Genomic DNA, 21,559 nt, shown 5'->3' on the forward strand with positions numbered 1-21,559 from the left:
GGGAATGAGAGGCAGGGGGAGACCTCGAAGGAGGTCCTATCAGAACTATTAGAAAGTAAATATAAGGGAAATTATATGCAAATTGTTAATCTTTCTTCATTCAGGCTGAACTTAGCTCACGTGGAGGTACTAAAAAGAGGCTAATCCTTTAGTCCTACCAATAACTAAGACACATTTGAACTAGCTAAAGACTTGCATCTCTTTGCTAGAAAACTAGTGCTGTCTAGCATTATGCATAATAGAACAGATGATGCAACAATGGACAGTGAAACCATTCAGATTTTGAAATCTCTCCTAGATGAGAATGAGGGCATTGCAGATGATGGACATGTGGGTGAGAGCAAGTACCCTAAAAAAATTTTTTTAACCATGCTTTACCTACATGCCCCACAAGTGCCTGCAGTCCACCTGTTCATCAAAGCTGTTGAACAAGAGATTGATGAAATACCGGATGATTGGGTCCTTGTTGACAATCTGAGTCCTAATGAAAGACAAGCACTTAGGGAGCTTAAAGAAGCAAAAAATGTTATAATGAAGCCCGCTGACAAAGGGGGAAATGTGGTACTCCTTGATGAGATGTTCTACCTGAATGAGGTCAAAAGACAATTGAATGACAAACAGCAATATGAGAAACTATCCCGTAACCCCATTACCTCCATTCAGTCTAAACTAAAAACAATCCTCCTTGAAGCCAAATCAGAAGGCCTAATCTCTCTAAAAGAATTTCATTATCTCTATCCCACATGCCCAGTTACGCCAACTTTTTACGTGATCCCTAAACTACATAAGAACATGTTCCACCCCCCTGGGAGACCTATAGTCTCAGGGATTGGTAGTATCAGCGAACTTATAGGAAACTATGTTGATTTTTTCCTGCTCCCCTTTTTGACGTCCCTCCCCTCCTATGTAAAGGACACTCCTGACCTGTTAGGAAAACTAGACGGCCTAACAGTTCACACTGATATGGTTCTGGTCTCACTGGATGTTGAGGGTCTATATTCATCTATCCCTCATGAAGTAGGGATAGAGGCTTGTAGACATTTCCTTGAAACTAGAGGGCCTGGATGTGATAAGCACACTAAATTTATTTTAGCATTGTTGAGATTCGTTCTTGAAAACAATATATTCCAATTTGATATAATAACTTATAGACAAACAAGAGAGACTGCAATGTGCGCTGTGTGCGCCCCTACATATGCGTGTCTCCATTTGGGAGCGTGGGAATATTTAGACATGTTTGAACAATTTGGTGAAATATTAGAATCCCATGTCTCCATGTGGATTAGATATCTGTGATGGACCCCTCAGTTCTCTGTAGGATTTTGTATCAAATTTGAATCAAAATAGTCACAACATTTTGCTAACATATGCCCACAGCAACTATCAGCTACCCTTTCTAGATATCTTAATTTAGAAAGAAATAACCTGTATTTTGACTGAAATATTTAGAAAAGAGACAGCAATGAACAGCCTTTTAGATGCGTCTAGTAGTCACCCTGAAACTCTCAAAAAGGGAATTCCATATGGTCAGTTCCTAAGATTAAGGACAGTGAAACCATTCAGATTTTGAAATCTCTCCTAGATGAGAATGAGGGCATTGCAGATGATGGACATGTGGGTGAGAGCAAGTACCCTAAAAAAATTTTTGAACCATGCTTTACCTACATGCCCCACAAGTGCCTGCAGTCCACCTGTTCATCAAAGCTGTTGAACAAGAGATTGATGAAATACCGGATGATTGGGTCCTTGTTGACAATCTGAGTCCTAATGAAAGACAAGCACTTAGGGAGCTTAAAGAAGCAAAAAATGTTATAATGAAGCCTGCTGACAAAGGGGGAAATGTGGTACTCCTTGATGAGATGTTCTACCTGAATGAGGTCAAAAGACAATTGAATGACAAACAGCAATATGAGAAACTATCCCGTAACCCCATTACCTCCATTCAGTCTAAACTAAAAACAATCCTCCTTGAAGCCAAATCAGAAGGCCTAATCTCTCTAAAAGAATTTCATTATCTCTATCCCACATGCCCAGTTACGCCAACTTTTTACGTGATCCCTAAACTACATAAGAACATGTTCCACCCCCCTGGGAGACCTATAGTCTCAGGGATTGGTAGTATCAGCGAACTTATAGGAAACTATGTTGATTTTTTCCTGCTCCCCTTTTTGACGTCCCTCCCCTCCTATGTAAAGGACACTCCTGACCTGTTAGGAAAACTAGACGGCCTAACAGTTCACACTGATATGGTTCTGGTCTCACTGGATGTTGAGGGTCTATATTCATCTATCCCTCATGAAGTAGGGATAGAGGCTTGTAGACATTTCCTTGAAACTAGAGGGCCTGGATGTGATAAGCACACTAAATTTATTTTAGCATTGTTGAGATTCGTTCTTGAAAACAATATATTCCAATTTGATATAATAACTTATAGGCAAACAAGAGAGACTGCAATGTGCGCCGTGTGCGCCCCTACATATGCGTGTCTCCATTTGGGAGCGTGGGAATATTTAGACATGTTTGAACAATTTGGTGAAATATTAGAATCCCATGTCTCCATGTGGATTAGATATCTGTGATGGACCCCTCAGTTCTCTGTAGGATTTTGTATCAAATTTGAATCAAAATAGTCACAACATTTTGCTAACATATTCCCACAGCAACTATCAGCTACCCTTTCTAGATATCTTAATTTAGAAAGAAATAACCTGTATTTTGACTGAAATATTTAGAAAAGAGACAGCAATGAACAGCCTTTTAGATGCGTCTAGTAGTCACCCTGAAACTCTCAAAAAGGGAATTCCATATGGTCAGTTCCTAAGATTAAGGAGGAATTGCTCATCTAGAACCAAATTTGAAGCACATGCCAAGGAAATGAGCCAAAGGTTCATAGATAGGTGCTACTCTAAAAAACTAATCAAACGTACCCTAGGTAAAGTAAGGAAACTTGTTAGAGATTAACTTCTCTATTCAAGCAAAATAAGACCAACCAGGGATAAGATTAGATTTATTACCACATACAATTGCCATTGGCAAAAAATAAGAGACATTCTGACTAAAAACTGGCACATCCTAACATTGGATGAAAAATTGAGAAATAAAGTTGGGGATAATCCACTTATGACCACTAAGAAATCTCCTAGTTTGAGAGACAAACTGGTTAAAAGCAAATACATTAGGTCACGTAAAGAAACAAATTGGTTAACCAATTATCCAAAGTTTTGTGGAAACTACCCTTGTGGTCATTGCGTGTACTGCCCATATATGAAAAAGTGTAAAAACTTTTCTGGGATATAGTAGCAAAGACTATCATATAAGAACTTTTTCTATTTGTAACTCTGTAGGGGTTGTTTATCTGTTGCAGTGTTCCTGTCCCCAATTTTATGTTGGAAAAACTAAGAGATTGTTCAAAGACAGGATACAGGAGCATCGCAACGATATCACTTACTCCAGAGATACAAGTGTAGCCAGGCATTTTACACGGTACCACAATAGTAGTGAATCCTCTCTTAAATTCATTGGTATAGACAGAGGAATTAAAAATGGGAGCGGGGGAGATGAAAATAAGTGTCTCCTCAGAAAAGAGGCCCACTAAACCTTTCTCCTAAACACTATATCACCCAATGTTCTAAACAAAAGAATAGAATATGCAGCATTTTTAGGTTAAAATACATGATTGTAGGTATATGTTATATTTCCCTTTGAACAAAAGGAATTTTTATACACTGATGATAGACACACTAGATAAAAGGCTTTGATGGACATATTTTATCTCACCTATATAAAATTATTTTTAATAATTCTAATGTGTTTATAGTTACAATAATCTACCAAATTGTTTTTCTGTATATAAATTGTTTTGTTCACTATTAACCCTTTTATTAATATGAAAGGGCAATGTAATTTGAACAAACACCAATATGCAACAAAGTACTTGAACCTTAAATGTATGTTTTAAATATGTAATGCAGGACATAAGTGACTGTATTGATTTTGTAGTAATTGCTATGGTCAATTTAAGCGCTATGCATCCACGGGTCGGCACTAAAAAACCCATACAACTGTAACTTCTATAATATTGTAAGCACTTGTTTTGACATTCTTTAGTGATAGAGGCCTGGCCATTTGAACCTATAATAAAAGTGAAACACGCGTCAACTGAACACTCCAGTTGGTGTCTTGCTTCTGACCTACCTGGTCCTGTTTTTCTGTTAATGTATCTCGTTTTACTGAGCAAAACAAGGTGGTGGAAAGTATCCCGGTAACAAAACGAGATTTTCAGATGACCTGTTTTGAATCGCCATAGAGGGAACCTATATGTGAACAAAGTATTAAAGTTACCACTGGCTTACTCTTTGCTCTCCCTAAAGAGTGGTGCCTGCAAGCGATCTAGCTGAACTGCCCTGGATGATATGTGGAGAAACCTCTTTACATACACGGACATGTATGAATTCTAAGGAAGGAGGACGTTCTTACCTCGATCTTCCTGCTGATACACCCAAAATAAGAAAGGCTTCACCGGAGATACTTGCTCCCTGCATTAGAGTCATGATATATTGCACAAGACAGGAGTATGCTGTACACAGGTCGTATGTTTTATTTACTTACCTGCATTAAACATAATCCATTTGTTTCACATCTGTGGATACAGCCACTCTTCTTAGTCTACGGACTTTATCTGCCTTGTTGACATCCTGTGGCTTTGAGATACCAGTCCGTGTTGCTATATTTCAGGCTCTTATGAACTATCAATGGCCATAGATCTCTGTATACAGACTTTGCAAGTATGCCTGTGTTCTTACACCACAGCGGTCATGTATAGTAGTATGCAGCACACCAAGAGAGTCATTATTTTTTTGATTATCTATGTGTATTTATATCTTATGTATTTTTTGATTCAGATCTGTATTAGATACTGATCTGTGTTTGTATTGGTGCTTCCCTGAGGGGTGTTCCAGCTTTCTTCTGATCTCTATCAGCGGGGTCTTTAAGAGTGCTGAAATTCCTCTCTATATATTAGGATTTTCTCATGAATCCTGATTAATTTTTCTTCTTTCTTTTTTCTAGTTTGTATATATATTTATGTATTTATATGTGTATATATGTATGAATATACATATACATACATATAAATACATAAATACTATATATATGTATACATTTGTATACATATATAATTTGAGATATATATGGTAAAAAACACCTGACACCTCCTAACTTTGACCCCTGATAACTTCTCTATGCAATACTATTTTTAAATATTTGTATTAGACAATAGACAGTATTGTACAATGCATTTTTTATGTGTTTTTTGATACTTTTTAGGTTTGCGGTATGGTTAACACCTGCTTTTCAGAAGCAATGTTATCTAAATCGCAAATCATGATTGCAACAACGTGATCGCATTTACTTCCCACTTGTAATATGAGTAGAATTACAGGTGCGCCAGTAAAGGTGCATTTTTGTCCCGTTGCCCTCCAATGGTAATCTAGCCCTTTATGTGTTCACTTGTTCAGCTAGTTCCCGGTTATGTATTGCAGCTTCTTCAGCAAAGGATATCAAGAGAATGAAGAAAATGTAATAATAGAAGTACATTGGAAAGTTATTTAAAATGTTATGTTATATCTGAATCATGGAAAAAAAGAAACAAAATGGGTTTTATATCCCTTTAATAACTTTTAATACAATCATTTTACTTATTCAAGTATAATAAAAGCATATAAAAAATGTTTTTATTGAAAACTGAAATGCACTAATATGCATACCAATTTAATCTACAATTTGAATATACCAGTAGAGTGTGAACCATTTCAGAACAGATTGACACCTTGTTTGCTGCAATAATTTTTCAAGGCCTGCCACTTACATTGTTTTGCAGTTTTTATCTTATCACCTCTATCAAGGCTTATTAGGGACAGATATGTGTCAGTGTTAGGCTTGCATAGATAGCAGATTACATTTCCAGGTCTCAGAATTAGAAAACCAACTATTATTAGAGCTAAAATACATAAAAAGGGTGAAAATAAAAAAATAAACTATAATAAGTTTTTCTACAACAAATAATTAAATATTTTATAATGCAATCTTTACACCTAGTAGAATAGAACATTAAACTTTCACGATTCAGGCAGAGTATGCAATTAAAAAAGGCTATGTGCTTTTTTCTACATTATATATGTTTGCACATTTTACGTAAACTAAACATAACATAAAACCTTTCATTTCTCCAGGTCTCTATGCTTTGGTTTACGCATCTATAATTTGTGTTTTTTTTTTTTCTTTTTTAAATGTTCTAGTATAATTTTAAATGAAATGTTGTATAACCATATTTACAGAAGTCATATAAGGCTAATCTTCAGGTTCATTTGACAACTGAGCATTTAAAACATTCAATAGTTGAATACAAAAAACAAAAACAACAAATTCCACACAATAAAGGGAAAAGTTCTATTCATATTGTCCTTACTGGACAAAACAAATGCTGTATTAATGCCAACATAAGCAATGTCCAGTAGAGACCTGTCTATAAAAGGTCAGTTGAGTAAAACACATGCGACATTGCGTTCTCATTTGCTAAACAAACCTAATCCAGAATGGGAAAGGTACAACTGAATTTAATATTGTATTACACTTACATATTAATTAACTACTGGAAATTAATTAATTAGTTATTAGGTGGATGAAACTGAGAACTAAAAGAATAAATACTGTCTATATGCTTATTAATTCAATGCAAATGTATTGTCAGAGCTCTATTTAAATTTGTCTATTTTTAGAATGAAACGCTTTTAATTATCTTTATAGAATGCTTATTTATTTTAGAAATACAAATAACAATCTTACAGAAACACACTGAAAAACATTTACTTTGATTTTTCATATTCTACATGTTCTGAATGCAACAGTATCTTCTTTAAGTCAAATAGCTATACATCACTATTAGATAACACATTTGTTTAATCAATGCTGGTTGTATTTGCAGATCATCTTCTATGAGGACAAGAACTTTCAGGGCCGCTCCTACGAGTGTAGCTCTGACTGTTCTGATCTTCACTCTTACTTTAACCGCTGCAACTCCATCCGTGTGGAGAATGGAAATTGGATGCTGTATGAATTTCCCAACTACAAAGGACATCAGTACTTTCTGAGAAGAGGAGAATACCCTGATTTCCGACAATGGATGGGATTTAATGACTCCATTAGATCTTGTCGTTTAACACCTCAAGTAAGAGACGTGGACTGTTTGACAACCTTTAGTAACTAGTTGGGCAACCGAGTTTGTAATTTTCTTAATTGATTAAAAGCTTTTGGGCTTGATGATTGGAGAGAAATCACATAAAATCATTGGAATTTTTTAGACATTGTACTGCAATTTAGGAGTCTCTCTTTTAGGGACCTTGCTGTACTGGGGAAACCTCTTAGGTCATCTCACCTGAGAGGAGAACTTTAGATCATCAGGCCCTATATCTGAAACATATGTTTTTCCATATTGTATTTGATTTAAAGGGACACTGTACCCAAATTTTTGCTTTCATGATTCATATAGAGCATGCAATTTTAAGCATTTTTCTAAATTACTCCTATTTTCAAATTTTCTTTATTCTCTTGGTATCTTTATTTAAACAGCAAGAATTTAATTTTAGATGCCGGCCCATTTTTGGTGAACAACCTGGATTGTCCTTGCTGATTGGACAGCACCAATAAACAAGTGCTGTCCATGGTTCTGAACCACAAATTGGCTGGCTCCTTAGCTTAGATATCTTCTTTTTCAAATAATGAAAGCAAGAGAATGATGAAAAATTGATAATAATAAAAGGAGTAAATTAGAAAGTTGCTTAAAATTGCTTGCTCTATATTAATCACAAAAGAAAGAAAATTGGGTTCAGTGTCCCTTTAATTGATCTTAAATTTAACATATCTACTTGAATTACCTGTTATTTTCTCCAAATAATATGAACAATATAAATCTATTAAACATCATACAAAATAAAATATTATATGCCTGTATGGATTTTCAAATTTTACATTAGCCATGTGGAAATTTTGTTTTATATATATATATATATATATATATATATATATATATATATTGCAGTGTAGAAAAAAAAATACTTTCTTTGTACTTTTTCACTTACCATACAGATTATATATTTGTTTCTTGTATAAATAGAATTAAAAACAAGAAAAAATGTAGATTTTTAAGAAGTAAATTGTGAAAAAATATGTGAACATGATAGAGAAGCACAGAGGGAAAGAGAATGAGGGTGAGAAAAACACAGTGAGAGAGGGTTATGAAAAGCACAGGTTGCTTGATTTTTTTTTATCTCTGTAACATGATTCCATGGATCTTGCTGCTATAAAAATCATATTGTTCTGATCTTTTTTTCTTTGAAGAAGGAAGGTGAGATACAGAGATACAGAATCTATCAGACTAAAAGAGCACTTACATAAAACCATACCAAAGTATTGATATGAAAAAATAATATATAGTATAAGTGTGTCATTGGGGTTATTATTAATGATTAATTAGAATTATGGATCTAGACTTTTATTTATGGGTAATGGGGACTGTTAATCTTAATTCAATCATCTTAAAATTTTTATGTAAGAATTAATTTCAACATTTTTTTGGTTACTTGTTAGCACCGAGGCTCCTACAGGGTGAGGATCTATGAGAGGGAGGACTTCAGAGGTCAAATGATAGAGTTTACAGAGGACTGCCCATTTGTGTATGAGAAATTTCGGTATCATGACATCCTTTCCTGCAATGTGCTTGAAGGATACTGGATCTTCTATGAAGAACCCAACTACAAAGGGCGTCAGTACTACTTGAGTCCTGCCGAGTACAGGAGATACTTTGATTGGGGAGCTATAAATAGCCGTGTTGGATCTTTTAGACGAGCTATGGACTTATACTAACAAAGCCTGAGCCAGAAAACTTCATTTCTGTCTATGGAATATATTCAAATATTTTATTATTGCTTTACGCTTAAGTACCTTCAATAAAACAAAATCTAAATATAACTTAAATGTCTATCTTTATCTTTTATTTGACAAAATAAGCATTACATTACTATATTAAATGGAGAACAGTAGATATTGTTGTGCAGATGAAAAGTTCTCTTCAGATTTCAAATATATTACTTTGAAGGAAATGTATCCCCACATTATCAGAACAAGACAATACTTTATACATATGATTTAAATAAAATGTAAATGTTGGTAAGAAGGGGCTTGATCCATCCTATAGCATTATGTTCTAGAGGTGTGGGCACAGACAATAAAGACTATGAGATACAAGCAAATATTGTAGAAAATAGATTTTTGGAAAGAGGATATGAGGAGAGTGAAATTAAAAAGGTAAAACTAGAAGTTAGTCAAATTAGCCAAGAAGATCTCTTATTTAATAATAGGAATAAAAATAAAATACAAAAATCAGAGAAACATAATATTTTATTTCTGCCATTTATAACTACATATAATGTACAACATGCAATGATTAATAAAATATTTAAAAAAAAACATTGATCCTGTTAAAGGTAACAGTCTACTTGAAAGACCACAATTAGGGCTAGATTACAAGTGGAGCACTAATTTATCGCAAGCTTGCACACGGTCAAATTTGCCTGTTTGCGGGCAGGCGATAAATAAACAGTCATTACAAGTGGCTGGTTATTGCTACCGCGGGCTCATGGTAACAATTAGCACTTATACAATTTACCATCTATCAGATCTCTGGTTCATTTTATAAATATGCTCCAAATGCCCCCAAAATACAGTGTGGTATATTTTATTAAAAAAATAAAACTTGTAGCATTTTTATTATTTATTAAAATAACTGCACTAGGCAGTATTTTGGAGGTAAAGTTGCAGGGGGGAAAAATGGCACTAAGAAGTACCTTTACAATTCGGTGTTACATTGCTGTGTGTTCCCAGTAAATATATATGTATATGCTTATATACATATATATATATATATATATATATATATATATATATATATATATATATATATATATATGTTTTAACATGTGTATATACACATATTAACACATATATATATATGTATATAAGCATATACATATATATTTACAATTAGCTGCCAGCGCTGCACGACTTACCCCCTTCACTGTGCTTTGGTTCTGTGCCGTATATGCCGGCATGAGAACGAGGCTCCCATTGGAGCCTTTGGAAGCGCTCTCTTGTGAGGGCAATGCTTCCTAGCAATGCAAATGCGAGCTTGCATTCGCATTGCTGTCAACTTGTAATACCAGCGCACATTAGCGTGCACTGGTATTACTCAAATAACACTTTCACGAAAGCTTGAAATCTGGCCCTTAGTTTTCAAAAGAGCTACAAATTTGAAAAATATATTAGCACTAAGTGAATTTCCACAAATAGATAGATTTAATTAAACTTAAGTAGACTTTGATAGGAAGAAGATGTGCAGTTTTGTTCCATTCCATTTTTGTACTGCTTGTAAATATAGCCAAAATAATAAAAAAGTAATTTCAACGGTTTCTTCTAGGGAAATTTATGCTTTTAATGTTTTAAATATACTGTGTACAGTTTATTAAGTTAAGATAGAGTTATCTAATTGAAATGTAAGTCAGGTTAGGAGAATTCAAATTACATCTATTTATGTTATGAACTTTGTCCCTTTAAGAGTTTGCATTTATGTCAGTAGCCAAATGGTAAATATACAGGCTTTAAAAAGAACAGGAAAAGATCATAGCAGCATCTTGAGAAAGGCTTACACAAAGCTGAAACGCGTTGATGTTGATTATCTGCTGTAGTTACAAGATAGTACAGCGTTTATGAATAGCCAAAGGAAATATATAAACTGAGAGTCCAAATAGGATAACAATTAAACTTGCGTAACCCCTGTTGGGAGTCTGTGCAACATTACTAAAATAAATTATAACCCCCATCATTTATATTTACTGTTGTATCAGCAGGCCTGCTGTTTGCTAAATCTGACATGTTCAAAAATAAGCTGTAAATCTCATTTTAAATGGAAGACATTTCAGTCTGTGTTATAAAATTAAATGTATTGAAATTAAAGGTGCTGTATACTGTAAACCCTTTTTGCACTTGGGAATTTTTTATTGTGTAATAATGACATCACAAAGAGGAATTGGGGAAAACATAAGATCTCTATGCAAATAAGTCAACTGTTAGTCTATAATAAACACAGGTTAAATGTGTTTACAAGTAAACAGCCTGTGCAAATGATCTTTACTACACTAGTATTTATTTATTTAGATAAATAATTATATAATTATATTATTTATAATATTATTCAGAAAAACCCCTCCCAAACAGAACCTAATCTCCTGCGAGAGGATTTGGACAGGATCTGATGTTTCAGTATAATCCAGTATACACATTTATTTAGATACTGGTGCCTCTAGATGATGGTTAATTGGGCAATATCTACTAAAAATATTATGATATACTAGCCATTTATTTTATTTACAGGGGATATGAGCTAGTTATTTGAAAGTTGTGTAGAATCAGCGTATTACTAAGACAAAATCTGATACAGATGTTCTGATGTTACACTGCTGTTGTTGTTACTGATGTTAATATTATTGCTTTGATTCTTTTTTTTTAAATACAATGATGTTAGTCCAATAAAAATGAGCAATTATATATACTGTTAATCCAGAGGGTGTGGGGCCTGGGGATGAAGCCAGGTCTTACTTAATGGAAGTCTTACTCTCTACCACTGAGCCACTAGAACACTGTGTTTAAAAGGAATATGGTGAACTAATAGCCTGCTATAAGTTAATGATGTTTTCAGCACATCTGTAAATCCCATTTTCTGGTACCTTCTGAACCTCTATTCAGTTTTTGCTCTTGGCATTTGGAAAATTCTGCTCAGTACCTTTCTTGCCACAGACTCCTGGTATTATGCCCGTCCCGTCACATACTCCTAGTGCTGTGTCTGTTAGCTCTGAACTGTGCCTTCATTTATATATGTGTATCCGGGACTGCCCAGCTATAGCTCTGCTGTTGCATCGAAGTACCTTGTCTATCACAGACCCTCAGTATTTTGTCTATTTCAGACTCCAAGTACTGTGTCTATCACTTGATAACCATGCCAGCTCATGTGCGTGAATCTTGCACATCCTGCATTTTGAGTTCTGGCAAAATAAATCTTATATAAACCTTGTGCTTTTACCTGCTGCTGTGTTATTGGTCAGTTGTAGCTAAAGGGGAAGAAGGAAACCCTTGTCCCTTCTGAGGTTATGGCAAAAAAACACATAATTTTGATGCATAGATTATGGCAGTCATGGAATGTTTTGTTATAATTGTATTCTCTATCTGAATCATGAAAGAAATTTTTTTTGGGTTTCATATCCATTTAACTAGCATTTCAGGCTCGCTCTGAGCGCACCTGAAACACAGGTGTTTTAAAGCTACTATTGCAGCTTAATGTTTTAAAGCACATTAAGATTCCTTTTACTGCAATTATTTCAGTAATTCTCCACCCACCATTTACCTATTTTGGAGGAGCCAATCAGGGCTTAGGTTGTAGAAAACAAAGCAACCCACTCTTCTAAAGTTAGTATAAAGTTAATTGTTTTGTAGTTGTTATAATTTAAAACCAATAAGGGACCGATATGTAGCAGGGTTAGTCTTGAGAAGTCAGTAGGGTGCATTTAAAGGTCTCAGAGTTAGAAATTTGCAAAATAAATAATGAAAATATATTACAAAGTTATTTCACTACACATTTCATATAAAAATCGCAAGGTGTTTTACTCTCCTTTTAACTAATTTTTAATTACTAATTTTTATTTTAAAACATAGGTATCAATAAATTATAAGGTTTTTTTGGGAAGGTAAAATAATGCTACATTTTCAAATATATATATATATATATATATATAATCACTCCGATACTGGTCTTTGCCATGTATTCTATAGTAAATGATTATTGAAAACAGTAATATTCTTTTTTGGAATGTATGGTCTGCTTAACCCTTTGAGTGCTAAGCACTTTCCCAACTGGGTGCTAAGCTGATTTAAGGGTTTTTGTATTTTTGAAATATATTTTTTGTAACTTTTTTTTCAGATCCCCAAGATTTACACAATTGAAAAGGTTAGGCGATTACCTTTCCAACGGTTGGTCTTGGGGGTCTGTAGCTGCTTAGATGTATGAGATACAGGCTTCTAAGCAGCTCTGAGCCGTCAGCACTCAAGGGGTTAATAAACAGCATATGATCTTGTGTGTATTTCACAGACAAAGTGCTAAATTGTAATGTCATTTATAACATTGTTTGCTGTAAGAGAACAAAGCACATCAAAACCTAATTTGTTAGCCAGTTTTATTAAATGTTAAATTAACTGTAAATGTGGTATTCCATATAGTTTAATAGAAATGTTGAATACGTTTGAAGGAGCCAATTCTGGAGTTTGTGGCTCCCCAGTCACTGTATCTCCTGTACTCCCCAGGTCTCAGGTAGTATTGGCGCCCCTTGTAGTTGGGTTCCTCGAAAAACATCCAGTGACCATCAAAAACATTGCAGGAGTGGATGTCATGGTAACGGAATTGCTCATAGACATGAGGACAATCTTCAGTGAACTCCATCATCTGACCTTTGAAATCTTCCCTCTCATAGATCCTAATTCTGAATGGACCACGGTGCTTAAATGAAGCAGAATATTATATACAGTATATATATTTAACCAAAGAAATATATTATAGCAACGTAACAAACACTTTTATATGTGAATGATCACAATCTAACGCAATAGTGTTTATAGCACAATAGATTAGTATTAGTAGTTATTAGCTAATAAAGAGAAGTGACAAGTTTTTTGTGATCTCAAATAATAAATGTGACTATTAATCATTTGACCTGCTATTTGAAGGGACATTCTAATGTAGAAAATAAAACATTCTTTTAACTTCCAGCAAATTCCTTTCTTTTATAATGTGTTTAATTTAGGCCAAAGTCATGTCAAACTTTGTTTCAATAGTTTAAAGTGCCATAAAACATTTTGAATTATGTGCATATTCTAAAAGGGTTAACTGAGATAATACAGTGTGTGAAAAAAGTGTAAAAAAAAAAGCTTATAGGTATTTTAATAACATTTCCAAAAATCTGCAAAATTACTTAAACTTTAGAGTTTCGAAGTGAAGCTTGCTCCACCCCCCTTATCAGTGTCTTACTCCAAACCCTGAGATATAATGTAACAAATTGTGCATGTGAGGATAATTACCTATGCAAGTAAGGGGGAATTGAGGAGGGACATCAGGTACTGCTATTGTTTGTTGCCAAGAGGCTAGCTTGTTTCCATGGGGATAATGTCACATGCTTTGTGAAAGCTTCAGCACTATACTGTGCACTGCTTTAGTCAGGTGTCATATAACTGTGCCCCCTACCGTACATGTGAACGAGTGCATTCTGCCATAGCTATGGCTTGTATAGCACCTTCCATATATGGAAGAAACCATTTTGCAGGTAAGTTTTGACTGCATTATATTTTTAGAGACTTATGTTAGTTCATACTGTTTTATGTCCCTTTAACACCTTCAATACTGGGAATTTCAAAGAAAAACTTGCCCAAACTACTAGAGAATTTTTGCTAACAGAAATTTATTAACAGAGCCTTTTTTTAATGTACCTATCAAAACTATAATTTTTTTTATCAAAGGTAATGGTTTTACTATGTTTCATACCACAGTTTTGCTCAAAATGCTATTATATACAAATTTGGGTTTCTCACTTAAATTATTAACATACTACTTGTGCAGTCATAACAAAATTTGTTGTAAAAGCTTTTTTTGGGGGTCTCATTTTTTCAGAAACAGCAGACATGCATGACTTTGCCATGCATCACACTTTAATATTCCAGTCAGTGAAGGGGTTAATCAGGTAATTTTAGCTGTATTGTAGAGATTACACTCCCACCCCTTGATCCCTCCCAAACAGCTCTCTTCCCTTCCTCATTCCCCAATGGTCACCCCTATCTTAGGTACTGGTAGATAGTCTGCCAGTATTTAGAGTTAGGTTTTTTTATTATTATTATTGTAGGGATCCCTCCCACCTCCCTGATTCCTCCCAAGCAGCTCTCTAATCCTCCCCCTCTAATAAGTATTATTATTAGGTACTGGCAGCTGTCTGCAGTACCCAGTTTATAGTATTTTTCTTATTTATGTTTTTTTTTTTCTTATTTTATAATCAAAAAATGTTTCTGTAGTGTAGAGATCCCCAAAGCAATTGTTAATAGTGCTCCCCTCCACCCTCCCTCAACCATTTTTGTAGCATAGAGTTCTATCCCTCCCATTCCCTTATCAAACATTTTGTTCTGTAGCGTAGCGAACGCCCTTCTCCCTTCACAGAGTGTCACTGTCTGTATCAGCGATCTGCCATCATAAGGTAAGTAAAGAAAGATCAGTTTTTCCTTACCATATGAAGGCAGATACCTTCTGCCTCTGGCTGCAGTCTTCGCTGTCAAAGCTGACAGCGGGGACTGCAGCATGAGACAGAAGTTTGTACCTAGGTCCTACGTCAACTGAGCAAAGTTCTCTTTGATGTAGTACCTACTTCCAAATGGCTTAAGGGGTTAAAATGTGTTGCGGGAGAGGGGGGGTTGTTGCAGAGTTTTATTTTAAAAATGCAGCTTTATTTCCCTTCTATGGGAGAAAGAATATATGCACACTAAATAAAAATGTTACATTTCTCTATGTATTGTACGTGCACCCAAAACTAATTTTATGGCCACGTTTTTGGGCAAGTCTCTTAAAATACTTGTTACATTTATTTATTGCTTTCAAAAGGCCATAAAAGCCCCTCTAATCAACCTCTGTGCCAAAATTCAAATATCTGATTGGGTGTGACTAACATTTTTCTTAGTGCAATATGGCAAAGATTGCAAAAAGTATTAATGGGTTTATTTCAGATGTTCACTATTTGCTGAGATTTCCAAGAACTGCTGAAATACAAAATTTTGGCATAATAGACTTTTGCAATCCAGAGTTACAGGCTGCTGTAAAATGAATGTTATGATGGAAACTATAATGGAAATTTAAGGTATATAATACTCCAACATTTTATGTTATCCATATGAAACAGGAGTATTTAAACAAGTAAAATAATTTTAAATTTAAATTACAACTAATATATCTGTATCAGTTGTGTGCTTCCTCCTAATGGTCGTTGACACTTCCTCCTAATGCTCATTGGCTGATTGTCACTTCCTACTAAAACTCATTGGCTGATATGTATGTCCAGTTAATGGCCATTAGCAGAAATTTCTTGCAAGCAAATACATTAGTAGGAAGTAGAAAACTGATACTGGTATATATGCTTACATTTAAATTGACTAAGCTTTCATGATATATTTTTAACTAAAAACAATTAATCATATATGGATGGTAGCTAATTTTGGAGTACAAAAGCCCTTTAAGTTGTGGTTGTACTACTATGTTACAACAATCAGTATACAAGATATTTGGCAATCTATACATACAGTATATAAATCACTTACTTGTGGAGTTAATCGACAAGATCTTATTGAGTCATTGAAACCCATCCACTGCTGGAAATCAGGATACTCCCCACTTCTTAGGAAATACTGGTATCCACTATAATTTGGGTGTTCATAAAGAATCCAGTTTCCATTTTCTACTCGGATGGAATTGCAGCGATTGAAATATGACTTCAAGTCAGAGCAGTCAGAGGTGCACTCATAGGAGCGTCCCTGGAAATTACGATCTTCATAGAAGATAATCTATAAAGTATTAATAAAGCTTAAGTTACTATATAAACCTAGAGGTGCCCCCCTAACACTAAATCCTGCAAATACTAATGTCCACTAAGTATCAAAATGTAAAATGTGTGTATTCAAACTCAGAAAAGCATCTTCTCTACATATGCCACATATTGTATTAAATACCATTTTATTCTTTTCTATGAGAAGCATTAATCCTGTTCGTGAAGCTTTTTGCTGCTAAATTATATGGAATTGGATGATGTAGACATTAGTGAGACCAGTATCAGACATCTGGTAAGCTGCTAATTCTACCACATTGCACATCTGGTGTCACTCTTTCATTCTGTTTTATTTTTGAATAGTGTTTGTTTGTATGTGTCTATAGAAGTGTAATTCACTTTAGCTGTATTACTGTTTGAATAAATAATAAAAAATAAAAAAATATAAAACAATATAAAATCAAATTTAGGTAAATGATCCAAAGCCTTTAAGATAACATTGTATTGCAGAATTTTCAAGTAAGTCTTTTTAAAGGGACAGTCAAGTCAAAAAAAAAACTTTCATGATTTAAATAGGGAATGTAATATTAACCCCTTAATGACAACTGACGTACCAGGTACGTCATGCAAAAACTAACTGTTAATGACAATAGACGTACCTGGTACGTCAGTTGTCTAACAGAGTGCTGGAAGTGATCACAATCGCTTCCAGCAGCTCTGAGGGTATTGCAGTGATGCCTCGATATGGAGGCATCCTGCAATACCCCTTTACAAGCCTCCAATGCAGAGAGAGCCACTCTGTGGCCCTCTCTGCACCGGTAGTGATGGTGCCGAAGGTGCCTTTGTCCGGTGGGAGGAGGGAGCGTGTGCGTGCACGATGCGCGCGTGCTCATGCACAGGCACGTGTGTGCACGTGGGCGCGCGTGCTCATGCACAGGCACGTGTGTGCACGTGGGCGCGCGTGTGCACGTGGGCGCACGTGCACATGCGCACATTAGCCACACTGACACCAATGAAGGAAGGAATTTTGTTTTTTTTACATATAAAAGGATCTGGGAGGGGGAGGGGGTGGGGGTATTGTGGGGGGGCTGCTACACTACAGAAATAATTAAAAATACAAATAAAAGTTATAAATAAAATTAAAATAGTTTGGTTTGTGGGGCCAAACTGGGTACTGGCAGACAGCTGCCAGTACCCAAGATGGCGGTAATTAGGTAGGGGAGAGGGTTAGAGAGCTGGAGGGGGGGGATCAGGGAGGTTGGTGCTAAGGCAGGGGTCCATCACAACTAAAATATTTTATAATTTTTATTTAAAAAAAAAACTCTTTTATTTAGTACTGGCAGACTTTCTGCCAGTACTTAAGATGTCGGTAACAATTGTGTGGTGGGGGAGGGAAGAGAGCTGTTTGGGAGGGATCAGGGGGTGGGATGTGTCAGGTGGGAGGCTGATCTCTAAAATTAACCCTGCAAGCTCCCTACAAGCTACCTAATTTAACCCCTTCACTGCTGGGCATAATTCACGTGTGCTGCGCAGCAGCATTTAGCGGCCTTCTAATTACCAAAAAGCAACGCCAAAGCCATATAAGTCTGCTATTTCTGAACAAAGGGGATCCCAGAGAAGCTTTTACAACAATTTCTGCCATAATAGCACAAGCTGTTTGTAAATAATTTCAGTGAGAAACCTAAAATTGTGAAAAATGTAAAGTTTTTTTTTTTTATTTGCTCGCATTTGGCGGTGAAATGGTGGCATAAAATATACCAAAATGGGCCTAGATCAATACTTGGGGTTGTCTACTACACTACACTAAAGCTAAAATTAACCCTACAAGCTCCCTACAAGCTCCCTAATTAACCCCTTCACTCCTGGGCATAAAACATGTGTGGTGCGCAGCGGCATTTAACGGCCTTCTAATTACCAAAAAGCAACCACAAAGCCATATAAGTCTGTTATTTCTGAAAAAGGGGATCCCAGAGAAGCATTTACAACCATTTGTGCCATAATTGCAGAAGCTGTTTGTAAATAATTTCAGTGGGAAACCTAAAGTTTGTGACAAAATTTGTGAAAAAGTGAACTTTTTTTTTTATCGCATTTGGCGGTGAAATGGTGGCATGAAATATACCAAAATGGGCCTAGATCAATACTTTGGGATGTCTTCTAAAACAAAATATATACATGTCAAGGGATATTCAGGTATTCCTGACAGATATCAGTGTTCCAAAGTAACTAGCGCTAATTTTGAAAAAAAGTGGTTTGGAAATAGCAAAGTGCTACTTGTATTTATTGCCCCATAAATTGCAAAAAAGCAAAGAACATATAAACATTGGGTATTTCTAAACTCAGGACAAAATTTATAAACTATTTAGCATGGGTGTTTTTTGGTGATTGTAGATGTGTAACAGATTTTGGGGGTCAAAGTTAGAAAAAGTGTGTTTTTTTCCATTTTTTCCTCATATTTTATCATTTTTTTTAGTAAATTATAAGATATGATGAAAATAATGGTATCTTTAGAAAGTCCATTTAATGACGAGAAAAACGGTATATAATATGTGTGGGTACAGTAAACGAGTAAGTGGAAAATTACAGCTAAACGCAAACACTGCAGAAATGTAAAAATAGCCATTGTCATTAAGGGTAAGAAAATTGAAAAATGGTCCGGTCATTAAGGGGTTAAACAACTTTCCAATTTACTTTTATCACCAATTTTTCTTTGTTCTCTTCGTGTTCTTAGTTGAAAGCTAATTCTAGGAGGTTCATATGCTAATTTCTTAGACTTTGAAGACTGCCTCCAATATGAATGCATTTTGACCACTAGAGGGCATTAGTTCATGTGTTTCATATAGATAACATTGAGCTCATGTACTTGAAATTACCCTGGAGTAACCACTGATTGGCTAAAATACAAGTCTGACAAAAGAACTGAAATAAGGGGGCAGTTTGCAGAGGTTTAAATACAAGATAATCACAGAGGTAAAAAGTGTTTTTCTATAACAGTGTTGGTTATGCAAAACTGGGGAATTGTTAATAAAGGGATTATCTTTCTTTTTAAAAAATTAACAAAAATTCTGGTGTTGGCTTTAAAATTAATGATAACTGCACAACATGGACATTCTTTGCAACCATAAATGAACATTCTGATAATTGTATTTATTTATTTTTTCATAGTATAAAAAAAGGTGTTTTGAAATATATTTTCAACATGTTTCATATAAAAAAAACGGTGGCTATCAAAATGTTAATAGAGAACGCTCAAGTACTTTAACACTGAATAAAGGAGCTATATGAAATATGAAAAAGCAAAAATGGGTTTCAACAGGTGTTGAATCTGACAAGTGTTTTCTTATTGATTGGAATATGGGGGTCGATCCGATATAGATCGTAGTTTGCGGCGCAAGCGAGGGAACCCGCGTCGCCCGCAGTTTCAGCTCGCAACTCGAGCTATCCCATATACTGCGCCATCAGATGCTAAAGTGCCGTAAGTCTGACAAACCAGCGATGTCCAGAAATCTGCGCAAGTACAAATTTCTGGCGTCACCAGTGACTTACGGCACGTTAGAAACTGCCGGCGCCTACAAAACCTGACTAAAGTCTAAATCACCCGCACTGTCTAACACGCCTCCCTAACATAGCCCAACAAGTCTAACACGCCTCCCTAACATAGCCCGACACGTCTAACCCTCTATCCGCTATCCCCCCTCACTATCCTAACAATAAAATATGTATTAACCCCTAAACCAATCAGCCAATCAGATTCAAGTTCAATCCGATTGGCTGAACCAATCAGCCAATCGGATTGAACTTGAATCTGATTGGCTGATTCAATCAGCCAATCAGATTTTTCTACCTTAATTCCGATTGGCTGATAGAATCCTATCAGCAAATCGGAATTCGACGGACGCCATCTTGGATGACGTCATTTAAAGGAACCTCATTCGTCGGGAAGTCGTCGTGCCAGAAGGATGCTCCGCGGCGGAGGAGCGAAGGAAGAAGATTGAAGATGCCGATTTGCTTGAAGACATCGCCGATGGAAGAAGACTCTCTGCCGCTTGCTGGAACACATCGCCCGGATGGAAGAAGACTTCACTGCCGCTTGCTGGAACACATCGCCCGGATCAGATGAGGAGTTCGGCCCGGTGTGGTGAAGACAAGGTAGGGAGATCTTCAGGGGGGTAGTGTTAGGTTTATTTAAGGGGGGTTTGGGTTAGATTAGGGGTATGTGGGTGGTGGGTTGTAATGTTGGGGGTGGTATTGTGTTTTTTTGCAGGCAAAAGAGCAGTTTTCTTTGAGGCATGCCCACACAAAAGGCCCTTTTAAGGGCTGGTAAGGTAAAAGAGCTTTGAACTTTTTTTAATTTAGAATAGGGTAGGGAATTTTTTTATTTTGGGGGGCTTTATTATTTTATTAGGGGTCTTAGAATAGGTGTAATTAGCTTAAAAATCTTGTAATCTTTTTTTTATTTTTTGTAATTTAGTGGGGTTTTTTTTTTGTAATTTAGTTTAGTTTATTTAATTGTATTTTTAGATAGATATTTGTAGTTTCTTTAATTTATTGATAGTGTAGGTGTATTTGTAACTTAGGTTAGGATTTATTTTACAGGTAATTGGGTAATTATTTTAACTAGGTAGCTATTAAATAGTTAGTAACTATTTAATAGCTATTAAACCTAGTTAAAATAATTAACAATTTACCTGTAAAATAAATATAAACCCTAACATAGCTATAATGTAATTATTAATTATATTGTAGCTATCTTAGGGTTTATTTTATAGGTAAGTATTTAGATTTAAATAGGAATATTTTAGTTTATAATATGAATTAGATATATTTAATAAGAA

General features: G+C 35.3%; 2 protein-coding genes across 3 annotated transcripts in view; one reads left to right on the forward strand and one right to left on the reverse strand.

The window, feature by feature from the left end:
* The first annotated feature begins 6,593 nt into the window (after positions 1-6,593).
* On the forward strand, positions 6,594-8,919 carry LOC128638525 (gamma-crystallin 1-like). Of its 2 annotated transcripts, none has more exons than XM_053690529.1 (3): positions 6,594-6,602; positions 6,983-7,241; positions 8,651-8,919. In XM_053690529.1, exons 1-3 carry the CDS (start codon positions 6,594-6,596, stop codon positions 8,917-8,919), a joined length of 537 nt encoding a protein of 178 aa, XP_053546504.1. The 2 variants fall into 2 exon arrangements, with proteins under 2 accessions (XP_053546504.1, XP_053546512.1); XM_053690537.1 differs by having other exon boundaries at positions 6,983-7,225; positions 8,644-8,919.
* Positions 8,920-13,316: 4,397 nt separating this feature from the next.
* LOC128638536 (gamma-crystallin 1-like) overlaps positions 13,317-21,559 on the reverse strand; it is a 9,672-nt gene continuing 1,429 nt past the window's right edge. The window contains exons 2-3 of the mRNA XM_053690551.1: positions 16,504-16,746; positions 13,317-13,654 (exon numbers count right to left, since the gene is read on the reverse strand). Of these exons, the coding sequence (XP_053546526.1) occupies positions 13,379-13,654; positions 16,504-16,746 (519 nt within the window). The 3' untranslated portion in view covers positions 13,317-13,378. The remainder of the gene's footprint in view (positions 13,655-16,503; positions 16,747-21,559) is intronic.

The sequence above is a fragment of the Bombina bombina genome, chromosome 1 (assembly GCF_027579735.1).
Source record: "Bombina bombina isolate aBomBom1 chromosome 1, aBomBom1.pri, whole genome shotgun sequence".
Taxonomy (NCBI): Eukaryota; Metazoa; Chordata; class Amphibia; order Anura; family Bombinatoridae; genus Bombina; species Bombina bombina.

Bases quoted from the DNA above. Each gene is read 5' to 3' on its own strand.
- LOC128638525 (XM_053690529.1), top strand. The intron at 7,242-8,650 runs GTTTGACAACCT...GTTAGCACCGAG, and splicing joins TCAAGTAAGAGACGTGGACT to GCTCCTACAGGGTGAGGATC.